The sequence below is a fragment of the Siniperca chuatsi genome, linkage group LG22, assembly GCF_020085105.1.
Source record: "Siniperca chuatsi isolate FFG_IHB_CAS linkage group LG22, ASM2008510v1, whole genome shotgun sequence".
Lineage (NCBI taxonomy): Eukaryota > Metazoa > Chordata > Actinopteri > Centrarchiformes > Sinipercidae > Siniperca > Siniperca chuatsi.
Window position 1 is genome coordinate 9,541,129 of NC_058063.1, and position 14,522 is coordinate 9,555,650.

General features: G+C 35.3%; 1 protein-coding gene across 6 annotated transcripts in view; it reads left to right on the forward strand.

Moving 5' to 3' along the window:
* adamtsl3 (ADAMTS-like 3) overlaps positions 1-14,522 on the forward strand; it is a 104,139-nt gene that overhangs the window by 68,221 nt on the left and 21,396 nt on the right. For all 6 annotated transcript variants that reach the window (XR_006376583.1, XR_006376582.1, XR_006376581.1 and 3 more), the window contains 6 exons: positions 147-274; positions 6,165-6,210; positions 6,588-6,824; positions 8,073-8,199; positions 9,188-9,262; positions 10,335-10,492. Coding sequence is in view for 3 of the 6 variants with exons in the window: in XM_044184647.1 (XP_044040582.1) it covers positions 147-274; positions 6,165-6,210; positions 6,588-6,824; positions 8,073-8,199; positions 9,188-9,262; positions 10,335-10,492 (771 nt within the window). In the remaining 3 variants the exon portion in view is untranslated. The remainder of the gene's footprint in view (positions 1-146; positions 275-6,164; positions 6,211-6,587; positions 6,825-8,072; positions 8,200-9,187; positions 9,263-10,334; positions 10,493-14,522) is intronic.

Below are 14,522 nucleotides of genomic sequence, written 5' to 3' on the forward strand. Positions count from 1 at the left end.
CAACTAATATATAAATAAAGACAATATAGCATTGGTTTGAATGGATGAGGTGATAATAGTGAAAATGCAAACCGGAAACTTCTCAAGGGTGCCCATGACAGATAACCCATGTGTATAAACTCTTCACTTTCTTTTCTGGTGTGCAGAGCTCGCGGACGGCCCGATCAGAAGAGGACAGAGACACTCTGTGGGATGCCTGGGGCTCATGGAGTGAATGCTCCCGTACCTGTGGAGGAGGCGCCTCATACTCCCTCAGACGATGCCTCAGTTCCAAGTAAGGCCACCTCTCAGCCACTTCTCACATGAGCCGCAATGTAGTGGGCAACACTATGGGCGATGCTCATGTTTTTTGCATAGTGCAATATGTGGTACACAATTTATAATGCTAATGTTTAGTGAGTCACACATGTGAGATAAGGGTGCTGCATGGAAAGTATTGCTGATAGAGAAACAAAAGGGCAGAATGCTTGCTTGTGCCATATTCTGACTTTTATGACTAATGTAACTTACTATGATTTAATATGACTCAAGAATGGAAAGTTGTTCTTGTTAATGACTTACGATTTTGAATTTAATTCATTAAAAGGGCATTAATGTATTTGAAGCCCAAGCCCCCAGTTTAGTGAGTTAAACCAATCATGACCAAGTTCTGTTGTGATGCGATTGATCAGAGTTGGTCCGAAACTGCATATACTATAGGATATACTAATTTCAACAATGTCTTTGATTAATGTATTAAAAAATAATTCAGAATTTTTCATCCCTTTTTTTCTATGCCTTTTTTAAAAGAGTTCTATTGACCCTTATCACATACAGTAAACCAAACCTATACCACACATAATCTAAGTGATTCACTTGTATTGGTAAAATAATAAAATACAACTTTGAACTTGGGGGGGGGGTTGCTCCCATTGGGCCATCCCCCCCTGTTAAAAATTTAGAAATTGCCTACTGGATATACAGTAAATTGAATGTGTATAATTTCAAGTTAGAACCTCATTGACCTTCAGATAAATGGAAACATCACATGGACAATTTGTAAGCGTGTGTTCAAACACTATCCGAGGTAATCTCCTCTTTTAAAGAGCAAAGTCCCGACTGGGGTTGGACTGGTTTCCATTAAAGTACCATATCATGGCTTTAAGATGCAAGAGAGGGAAGGAGGAGGTTGGGTCTTTTTGGTTTGGTCTGTGTTCCTCACAGCCATTCTGCCAAATAAATCCAGACAGCGTCCCTAATAGTGTGAGTAAATCTCACCAATCGCTCCATTCCCATGGGCTGTAATGGGAGTGCTCAAAATACATATGACTGTTATGTGACTGTTAAATAGCCCTAAGGGGTCCACTGAGATCACTTGCCCATCCACCTCCTAAAACTGTCTAGACGGCCATATGAGCCTAAATCTTGAAGTCATCAGTGACAATAGGTATCTGATTTTCAGTAATGGCCCGGACATGTTTCTTCACAAATCAGAGCATAACAATCAATGTCCCTTGCCAAAGTACATGTCACTTTTAATAACTCTTTTTGTGATAGAGTTTGGGCTCTGCAAGCAATGAACCCACATTGGTTGGATTCCCACTGCTCATCATCTCGGCTTAAATCTCGGGACAAACTGGAACTTGCTCTTTGGACCTCTTGGTCCTTTCATCCTCTTGCCAAAGTCACCCGGTTGGTTAGGCTTCAAGATTAAAGCTCAAGGCCAAGTGTACTGGGCAAAGTGGTCAATTACAAATGGGTTTGAGGAGCAATAGGGGAAAAAAGGACACAGAAGGAGTGAGAGGGTATGTTTTTCAAAGGAACGTTGTCACATTTATAGACTGGGAAATAGCTGCAGGGTGACTTCACTGCATTCCTCTATTTTACAGTTCCCCAAATGAATTGCTCTCTCACTAAAGGTAGCCAGTGCTGCCAAAGTCACCTCTGTTTCACTGTTGGGAGCTTCAGAGGGAGCTCTAGCAGTGACAGGAGTAGCCAATGAGATCATAAAACAAAGCAACTGTCCAAAGACACACTGACAAAACAGGGCAGATCATACCTGAGGTCACAACCGATATTAAATATAAGGTGTTTCCAGTGTGCCATAACCATTAATCTGTCTGCACTGGTACTAGGAAGCCAGGCTAAGAAGCATACGGCTGTCAAAACCTCAAACTCAAAGTGCCAGACCCCCCATGTGCTGCACTGTAAACATTGAGGTCAATGGCTTTTTGAGGAGTTCATTTCATGATATCAGCAGCAGCCAGTTCTCTTTGCTTGCCCAGACTTTTTGGTCAGGCAAACCTCAGAATGCTACTGGCTTTAAAAGCAATTGACGTGTTAAGAGGTGTTTGGGGTTTGAGCTCCATGTGGGATGTAGACAGTGTGTGTATGTGTAGACGTACATGCTCATGTATGTCCAGGCCAGGCGGGTATGTTTACAAACTTGTGTGTCCTTTGGCAGTAGCAGTAATGTATGGGGTTCTTGAGCAAATGGTAGGACCCTCCATCCTACCTCATCCCACCTCACCCTGCTGTTGCGTGGGAATAAGGGAGCAGGAGCCTGGAACCGGGTGGCAGATCAAACAGCGTCATTAAAAAGCACAACACAAGGCCCCTTGTGTGTGTGACTCTTTGGAAAGAGAGGCTGGAAACGGGCCTGCAACACCCTCCAAACCAATACCACTCCAACTCTCTGACCTTTCAACAGACACACACACACATGCACATGCGTGCGCAGACACACATACATAGGACCAACTGCTAATGCAGAAACGCTAGAAAAGTTAGACAACCTCCCAAAAGGGCAAATGCAATGTACAGACTAAACACAGATCGCCTGGCCCTCATTAGTCCCACCCGCGCAACACACTTCACTTGATCACAATCTCCATTATTAACAACAGCATAGCTGGTTTGAAGCAAGTGTGGACATATGGATTGGGTGTCATAGCAAGAGAAAGCACTGTTCTATTAATATATGAGACTTGTGGTTGGCAAACACTTCAGATATAAGATTTTTTTGTCATTCCTTTTAATAAAAAGAGGCAGTATGGGCAAGGAACACATCAAGTATCTAAGAGTTGCAAAAAACTTCTCATCGCTGATAAGGATATTTTTGCTATTTACTGGGTCACTGATTTGCAGAAATTACAGGCAGTGACTTTAAATGACTGTGGCATTTTGTGGCAAGTCTATCTTTAAATGGTATGGTAGTTAAAAGTGAATTTTCTCCAAGGCAATGACTAATTAACTTGCTCTAATTAACTTGGGCCTGGCACCTTGATTATGTCTCTTACTTTACAATATAGGGGACCACCCTCTGCGTGGCCTGTGCAGTGCCAAAAACACCTCGCTTCTCTACAGTGCCACTGAACCCATGTCGTGCCAGAATCAACAACAACAACAACAATCTGTGTACAGATTATCTAGAATCCAAACTCATTTTACATTTAGATTTTAAGAAAATCTGAATCATAAGATACAGCAAAGAAAAAATAAAAGATTCAAGTAAAGAAGGAAGCAAGGAAAGGAAGGAAGACAATCTAAAACCTTGCTAGTAGTCCCTGGAGGCAGCAGTATACCTACATTACACCACAAAATATGAAAGTCCCAGAGAGAACAAACATACTGATTTTAGTTTCAAAGGTTACCACCAGAGGGCCTATAATGTTACAAAACCAAGAGTCTACAGCCATGCTAGCAGCTGTGTTTGAGCTAAATGCAAATGTCAGCATGCTAACATGCTCACAATGACAATGCCAACAAGCTGGTTTAATGTTTCAAAGGGAATAATGTTTATCATGTTCACCCCCTTAGTTTAGCGTGTTAGCATGCTAAGATCTGCTAATTAGCACTGAACTGCAATCTTCCCATTTGATTTTTATATTTCTTATGTACAAGGGGAAACTGGTTTCCTAACAGAAAAGGTTAGGGGGTCACAAACACATCAGGATTCATGCTTAGGGGAACATGAATTTCTAATAATAAATCAGCTATCACTTTCAAAATACATATCTCATGGATCAAAATGTTGGTCAGAAATTTCAACCTGACAGAACAAGATAAAAGGTAAAAGGGCAAGGGATAACCAAAATCATTATGAATCACCCCCTAGGCACCATGAATATTTAAACCACATTTCATGACAATCTGGGCCAATAGTTGCTGAGACATCTCGCCATGGACCAAGTGTTGGACTAGTAGACAAAGGAAAGAAGTAGTGCATTTTTCTGCTGTTGCTTCATCTTTCTCAACTTCATGTTACCCTTCTTAGATGGCCTGGCTGCTCTCAATTTTCCTAAACTAATCAATAGCAGAGCTCACAGCAAGAGCATATTTTAGGCTTTACAAACTCAGCCACATTTTCATGTGCCCACTTGCCTCAAGTGTATCAATATTATGGCAAAGGTTATGGATCCCTGGTTGCAATTACTTTCAATCTAACGAGAAGAGTTGATGACATATATATGGACATTATGAGCCAGACAAATTTTACTGCATATCCAGTATTATAAGAAGTTATTACTATGAATTTTTCATGGTTACAATAGATTTTAGTTCAATTCTTTTCTGGTTATTGGCATCCTAGATGGTAGTTTTACTCTATGTGCAGTCTTGTGTGTATTTAATTGATGAGCAAACTCTCTGTATTTGTGTCTTTTGTGTATATTTGGCAGAATAGAGCGGGGTCATAGTCTGTGAGTTATGTGTTATGTGCTCCGGGAATTCTGATATTTCAACCAAGTCGTTTTTCCCTAACCTATGATGACACCATGATGAATCCCTGGTCCTGGCCCTACTTCTGCTTAGCCTCCACGTTGTAGTTTCCAAAGTCAAGAGGAAATGAAAAGGGAAATTCATTTTATTCCCTTTGCCTCTTTTTTTAAACATCTATATATATTTATATATTGCTGGCCCTATATATATATTTATATATTGCTCGCCCCACTGATCCAGATCTTTGCTATCTGTTTCTCAACTCTTGTTCTTTTAAAGTCTCTTGTTTGGGTTCAAGCCCTATGGCCTCCTGTTTGGCTTGGCAGAGGGGGCTGTCTGGATTCATCACAGGGTCTAATGTTCTTGCCATGCCACACACTTCACATTCACTCCCTCCGCTCTCTGAAATAATATTATAAAAATCCTCAAGCCCTCGTTCATCCATGAGTCCGAACTCTGCTATGTTGCCTCCAATCATGATTCCAGATTAGCTAAGGGCCGATGACACTGGAATTCCTCTTAAGTTCCCAAACTCAAAAGGATATCCTCTGATTAGTTTCCACTGGGGTCTTGGATAATTGGCCTATCATAGTCACCATCAATGGTTTATCATCACTCAGCATCAAAGCACAAAGGAATCCTAATTTTCAATAAGTGGTTAGCTCTATAATTTGGGCGAAGACACTGTCATGCAGAGTCGGGATCCAAACTGCTCCAATCTGTTCAGCAGACACAGCTCGGAGGGCCCTACTGTGTCTGCTGTACTACTGTATGTGCAGTACTGTGGGTTTATAAAGTCAGGATTTGTTTAAAGACTGGTCACTAACACAAATGAAAATTTAGTGTTATATTTTAGTATTTTTAGTACCAATGGACTTCAGTTTTCCAACTTTTCTTTTTCCTTTTTTTCCTCCAGTTCATCTTGAATTTGTGAGAGTTTTAATTTTCCTGTTTTATCCTGATTTTTTTGTTCTGATTGACTTTTTGTGTTAGCAGGTTAGCATAGTAATGTTGGCCTTTAACTCAAAACACTGCTGTGCCTAAGAACAGCCTCACAGAGCCGTGAGCATGGCTGTAGACTCTTTTGTTATACCACCATTCTTATTGAAATTATAATTTTTTCATCGTTATTTGCTAGATTGATAGAAATGCAGGAAATAGCAATCACTTTTTTGCTTCATTGTGTCCCCCACTTCTAAAACCAAAGATACGCCCTTGTATTTATGCATAGTCACATTGTGTGAAGTAGTAGTAAATCTTTGCAAACACACCACAGACCCCATGTTTGTGGGTTGCCACATCATCACTGTAGGATTCCAGTCTCTGCTTAACAATTCAAAAAACACTAAGAGTCAATGGTTGAAATACCAGCTGCCTTGGGCGAAGATGATTGGTGTGCATTGTGGTTTGTTTTATCATTCACCCCCAAAGCCAGTTCACCCACATGCTCATTTTGTCTTCTGCAGGATCTGCGAAGGGCAGAATATCAAATATCGCACATGCAGTAATGTGGTAAGTTCAGCAAACTCGGATTTATGTAATTGATGTCAATAGAGCTTTCAAGTGGTTTTTATTTAATTGTGATTGAGAATTCAGTGTGGTGGAACTGTGAAAATATTACCAGGTTTTATGGTTAAGGGGTGTACTTTGGTGATCTAGGATCTTGTTGTTTGAGAGAAACGGAGAAGTTGTGTGTGGGGAAACATCAAACTAGTTCTACTTTCATTTAATATGATGATCACTATGTTGACATTCAGCAATCACAGTCTCAACAAACCTTCCACCAAGATTTGTGGGAACTCTCCTCTTCCCACACACATTTACAATAGAGTGATATGCTTTGCACTAATTATAAAAAGTAGCTAAATGTTGTTGTTTTTTACCCTCAGGATTGCCCTCCAGATGCCGGTGATTTCCGTGCCCAGCAGTGTTCAGCTCATGCAGATGTGCGATACCAGGGTCAGTACCATGAGTGGCTGCCTGTGTACAATGACCCGGACAACCCCTGCACTCTCAAGTGCAAAGCCAAGGGCTTGGGCATTGTGGTGGAGCTGGCGCCCAAGGTGCTGGATGGGACACGCTGTTACACCGAGTCCTTGGACATGTGTATCAGTGGAGTCTGCCAGGTAGGAGAAAGAAGAGCTTCGTTGTTTTTTTCGCCATTGAGGAATTTATATTTATTTCTTTTAATTGATCTATTGTGGAAATCACAAGAAACCAAATATAGACTTGTAGACTCACAATATTGTTGAGACAAAATAGAGAACTCTAAGGTGTTTATGCAGATTGACAGATTAAACACTTTCAATGAAACATAAAAAAACATAAGATTTTAGCAGATACCATCCTTTGAGAATTTGACCTCTTTCTTAAGATAATGTCATTTTTAGTGTTTTCAGATTTCAGAGTTTACAGTTTAAAACAGAATAAAAATGTTAACAATAATGGAATGGCAGCTTATTAAAAATGGAACATATTTTGCCGCAAACTCAGCTCAGAAAGTGCTGTCCCACAATCTCCAATTTAAAAAAAAAAACGTTGCTGTCAAATCATGACCATACAAGCCCATAAATGGAAAATTCTTTATAAAAAAATATAAATTTTATTTATTTATATATTATTGTCAACAAAACAATTTATTTACTGACTCACCACTTGTGGCATTACACTGCATTTGGATGCAAGAGCCAAAAGTGAATACATCCAAGAAAACCTATACACAGTAGGTTGACTTGCTAACAATGCTAACATCATGCCATCTGCTTTACAAATGAATACCCAATGAGAATCATTTCTGAGATTGGACTTTTGATTGACAGTCCAGGAAATAGTTTACAATGCATTTTTTCCCGGTTGAATGAAATTACGTTCCAAGGCATTGTGTGTGCAGAGACACACAAGGATTTTAATACACCATCTTACCAGGCTTAGAATCACACTGTGGTTCTGGTTTTGTCTTACGGACAAGAATTGCGAAAAACTCCATCAATCAACTATGGATGGTTGCAGATAATGTGTAATCGAAAACAGCAGGGAACATTTTTAGAAAAACCCATGATCAACTCAAAGGGGATGTTTCATGCTATCTTAGAAATACAAACAATAGATCTTGTATGTATATGAAAGAAACCAGATGGTTGTTTGGATCACTTGATTATAACTTTAACATGGTATGAAGGAAGGCATTTTCTTTAATGAAATCAACTTCAAAGGTCTAAAGGAACCAACATGAATGCTTTTACTTGGACCATTTTTCTTTGTATTTCTTTTTTCTTTTCAGTAATTTTTGTTGCAGAACACCTTAATTGCAGTTTATTTTAAAGCTGAAGTCTAGGGTAGTGATTTTGTTGTTTACCTTTCTCTGTGTATTACAGATTGTAGGTTGTGATCATGAGTTGGGGAGCACAGCTAAGGAGGACAACTGCGGTGTCTGCAATGGAGATGGCTCATCCTGCAGACTGGTGCGAGGACACTACAAATCCCAGCATGCTTCAGGAAAAAGTAAAGAATCTTAACTTGGGGAGTTTTTGTTTGTTTAACTCAAACACAATAACTTCAACTCATTACTTAAGTTTAAGAGGTGCTCCACCGATTTTACACATTACACATACTTGTCATGGGGAGTACTTCTCAGCCTGAGAAAACAGTTGTATTAATGTCTTCTGTCTTTCTGGTGGAGCTTTGTCAAGTCTGAGAAAAATTATCCCTGATAGAGTCATAGTGATGTCATCAGGGTTATTTTCATACATCATCAGAGACTTCAAAATTCAAATGTAAATCCTGCATTACAAAATAGGGGCATTAAATTTGAAAGAAGTAGGCGTTTACCAGGCAGGGAGGGTCTAATGAATGATGCTGTTGAGTTTCATTATGGGAAGTGTAGAAATCTGTGATTTTGGGTCAAGCTACCCATACTTACTAACTAAAAGTCTGGATATGTCGGCCTCTGCTGCTTTGATTTTTGACATTTTTGTTTTAATCTCTCTCGCAAGTCCCCCGGCTTTATGGAAGTGCAATACTAAAATCACTGGAGCACCCCTTTAAATGTAACTTTTTTAGCTTTTTAGGTAATGTAATTATTTTGTTGAAATCGAATTACAGTATTATCTGTATTAATATAATTACAGTATTGAATTACAGTATTATTTGTATTCATATAAATAAGAATCACCATATTATGTTTTTTTTATTACTGTGAGTCAAAAAATAATGTCAATTTTTAATTACATTTGTTCAGAATGTAAAAAAGAAGACTCGGCAGCATGGCATTCATATCAGAAATATCAGAAAGTAGATTTCTTTATAACCTTTCTTACGTATTATTATTATTATTATTATATTATAGTAAATATTATACAAGTCAAATCAGTCTGTGTTCTGATTATATTTGTATTTGTCAGTTGTAATTATATTGACTTTATTGCATTCCTGAGTATTTATTGCATACTTTATGCTATTTCTGTCCCTCTGTCTGTTTGTCTCACTCAAGCTGAGGACACAGTTGTTGTCATCCCCTATAAGAGTCGCCATGTACGTCTAGTCCTGAAAGGCCCGGATCACTTGTGTAAGTCCTGGTAGGTCCAGGGTGCCCTTCCATCCAAAACAGTTGAACATATTTATATTTGGCAGCGTTATGTTATTGCCAAATACCTGCACATTCCACACAAGTATTCTGCATGTGCTCTGTGAGTTTTACTGCAGGTCATGTTATATTTTAATGACTTGTGATGCAAAAAGAATATTACTTTTTCATTATATACCGTATGTTATACTTGCTTGACCTTTCTCATGAATATCTCACCCAAATAATTAACCTTTTATTCCTTATTCCAAAATATATTACATTTTGACTTTGTTTAAAAGTAGCTTGGAGCAGACTATTTAGAGGTATTTATTTTTCCCCTTTCCTCTGGCTCTGAGAAGATGTACCTTTAAGGCTTCCAGCAAATATCACTGATGTCAAAGTACTGGCATCAAACTCCCAACTGGATCAAATCGATAACAAATGTTCCATCTCTGTACCTAGCCTTTGCTCCATGGTTAGTTTACAGATAGTTTCCTGAGCCAGGCCAAAAGAAATTCTTTTTCTGAATGGACAGATTTTTTCATTAAATATTTCCCCCCGTTCTTTTTGGCCAAGGGCACTTAAATTGTAACCATCTGTCTGCAGATGATGACTGCTGCTGGTTACTGCTTGTTCCTGTGTTTCCCCGTTGTTTTTGTTTAAATGTCCGTGCTGGAATCACACCAGACCCTGTTAGGTCAGGGTTCAAGTAAGGTTACTGCAGTGCTGGCCTGCTAGCAGAATTATATGAGCCTCCCGGCAGTGCCAAAATGAGTCTCTGTGCCTGCAAATGCAGCCAGTTCTTATGTAACTAGCTCTGACTGAAGGTCTGTGTCAAACCGTCTGTGATAGATGATATCTCGACATTTTAATTACATCTCCTTTTATTTGCTGTTTCATTTAGTTTAAAGTGTGGTGACACAACAATGATGAAAAATGTAGACAAGAAATTATGATTATCATTTATCAAAGAGAAATTAAAGTCTCATTGTGTCTATCTGTTTCCTTGTTCTCACTATATTGTGACTCTATGTCCATTGTGCTCTAGCTATCTACTGTGTTTCGTCTTTAGACGTGGAGAGTAAGACTCTACAAGGGGTAAAAGATGAACTGGTCTTGGATAAATCAGAGCACTACCACCTGGAGAACACCACCTTGGATTTTCAGAAACTTTCAGATAAGGAGGTCCTGAGAATCACTGGCCCACTCGGAGCTGACTTCACAGTCAAAGTAAGAGCTTAAATATATCAGTTCAAGTGACTTAAAGCTGCACTAATCAATATTTTTATATTAACAATGGCTTAGTTTATAATGTGTAATTTGAAACACGTTTTTCAAAGTGATGAACCCACAAAAAATTATCACCCAACAATTCAGTTTCCCTCAGCTCTATCCATGCAGCTTTTTTTGCAGCAAGTTAGCATCTTTCAGCTCATTGTTTTGGTTTTACAGCACGCAACTTTACTGTTATAGTTCACTATCACCACTCTCAACAGCTTTGTATCCAGTCTAATGAGAACATTCTGATAAACCCATTGTACGCTACCTATCCAGCACCAAATGGCAGACAGACAAGTTAGCAGCTAGCTGGTGAACATAGTGGAGCATTTAGCTGCCGAAGAGCCAGATATTTTCCTCAGGAGTTGGTGGAGACCAAAACAGAGCTAAAAGGAGAGTGAATATTGCTCTTACATTTGTCGGGTGGCCAGAAACACAACAAACGAATGTTGCTACATAACTGCTGGATGTGTAAATAAGCAAGTTTGCTAACATGTTCAGAACATCAACTTTATATGGAGATACTATGTCAGTGATGTGATTACAGCTTGTTCTACTGCCCCCAATTGGCTAAAAATAAAATGAATACTGCTTTAAATACTGTAGGTTGGAAATTTTCAGGTGAGCAAAGTACTGTAGCTACATAACTTCACTTTACTGAACAGCTGATGTCACTAGGACATTTTTGTTGTGTTTGTCGGAGCTCAACTCAAAACTTTAGCAATGCAAAGCTTTGAAAATAGTGCACCCCAGCCAAACTGGGCTCAGATAAGGTTCTTATTTCTATGAACTCCTAGTGAACTCCCTGTGTCATGCAGAGTTCAAAGCAGATTTGATTTCGTTTATTTAGATCTAAAGATATCGGAGTATGTGTGAGCCACTTAAATATGAAATGCAAACAACTTTTTTGTCTACTTGCTCTCTCTGAGGGACAACATGTTTTTGAAGCAGTGTGTCATGCAATGAAAACAATAGTAGTATACCCATTTGTAGCTCCAAATCCAGTGGTTGATTTTGGCTTAATGATGCCAGATAATTTCATGTCTTTGGCTGCCACACTTAATATTGATTGATGAAACGTCGTAATACATCTGGTTATCAAATGTCAAACTTTAATTCACAGTATGTGTTATAACATAACACAGCATAAATTCAGTTCATAAATTCAGTAGTGGAGCGCAGGATTTTTTTACAATGCCATGCCACAATGGCCACAACATCTTTTTCTACTTCGATACATACACACGCACACACAAGCGCACACACACACACACACACACACACACACACACACACACACACACACACACACACACTTGCACATATTCTCAGACTAGGGCCAGTGAGTGGACATTAAAAATTATACAGGCCATGGACTGGGACACGCCTGTGAAAACTTCCCCCCTCACAAACACAAGTCAGAATCGGACAATAAATAGAAATTCAGGAGACAGAAATCTGAGAAGCTATAAATGCATAATTTTCTAATCTGCTAAGAGGCAGACAGCCAATTCATATCGTAGTGCTGGAAAAGGTTTGGGCAAACGGAAAATCATATTAAAAGGTTGCCAGACAGTCTTTCCTCTGTAAACACATGAATGTGAATGAGTGGCAGTGGAGTTTGATTTATATGTGTTGTCGGTATAATCTGGCTTTGGGCATTTCTTCAAGATGGTTGAGGTGTGAGGTTAGAAGAAAAATGTTTGCTGAAATATTTATGAAACTTTACAAAATGACTTCAACAAAAGGACCAGAAAACACACTCACTACACATGTGATACACATGGGCTAATTTCTATTTAAAAAAAATGCTGTTGTCCACTCTCATCCAGTAAATTATTTATCACTTCCTATGATAGCATTTATCCTGATAGAAGCTGTATTCAACCTTTGATTGTGCAGAAACTGACATTTCAGGGTACTCTGGGTCAAATTCTTCCAATCTCTGAGTGTGAAAATCTCTGAATAGATTCCAGTATCTTTCAGTCATTTGTTGGCGCTGTCAGAACAAAGCTACTATAATTTCAGCTACATCCGCGTTTTCCTTCCAGTCTCATGTCTTGACTAATTTTTATCCAAGGAACTTTGAAAACAGTGTCAAAGAATTGATCTAGGAATGACCAATAGCAGTTGTTTGTTAGCCAAAAAGGTTGTTTTCATATTTCCAACTAAATGCAGAAAAGGCTTAGTTAAAAGTTATTATTAGGACAAGCAAAGTAAATTGTATTGGAAACAATTAATTACTTAATGTGAATCATCCAAATCTATGTTGGTAACTGAATGAATTAAGGACAGTACCCTGCATTCATTAGGGGATGTTTGAAATGGAGTGTGTCTGATTGTGCTAAATGATTTGGTGATGACTTATAAAAGCTTATATGGCCACTTTACTTGAGTGAATGTGTTATCTTTCAATATTTTTTAGCTTTTAAAACAAACAGAAAAGGAACTAATACTTTGTCAATGAATGTTGGAGGGCTGGGAATAAATTTTTTACTTAGTGAAATTTTATTTTCCATCTGCATATAGTAGCTGCATTGGCCACCAGGAGGCAGAAAGACTCCGAACAAACCCACAACAACCAATACTATCTTCATATATATATATATATAATATGTATATATGTATATGTATATGTATGTGTGTATATATATATATATATATATATATATATATATATATATATATATATATATATATATATATATATATATATATATATATATGTATATATATATATATATATATATATATATATATATATATATATATATATATATATATATATATATATATATATATATATATATATATATATATATATATATATATATATATATATATATATATATATATATATATGTATGTATATATATATATATATATATGTATATATATATATATATATATATATATATATATATATATATATATATATATATATATATGTATATATATATATATATATGTATATATATATATATATATATATATATGTATATATATATATATATATATATATATATATATATATATATATATATATATATATATATGTATATATATATATATATATATATATATATATATATATATATATATATATATATATATGTATGTATATGTATGTATGTATGTATATATATATATATATGTATATATATATATATATATATATATATATATATATATATATATATATATATATATATATATATATATATATGTATGTATATATATATGTATGTATATATATATATATGTATATATATATATATATATATATATATATATATATATATATATATATATATATATATATATATATATATATATATGTATATATATATATATATATATATATATATATATATATATATATATATATATATATATATATATATATATATATATATATATATATATATATATATGTATATGTATATATATGTATATATATATATATATATATGTATATATATGTATATATATATATATATATATATATATATATATATATATATATATATATATATATATATATATATATATATATATATATATATATATATATATATATATATATATATATATATATATATATATATATATATATATATATATATATATATATATATATATATATATATATATATATATATATATATATATATATATATATATATATATATATATATATATATATATATATATATATATATATATATATATATATATATATATATATATATATATATATATATATATATATATATATATATATATATATATATATATATATATATATATATATATATATATATATATATATATATATATATATATATATATATATATATATATATATATATATATATATATATATATATATATATATATATATATATATATATATATATATATATATATATATATATATATATATATATATATATATATATATATATATATATATATATAT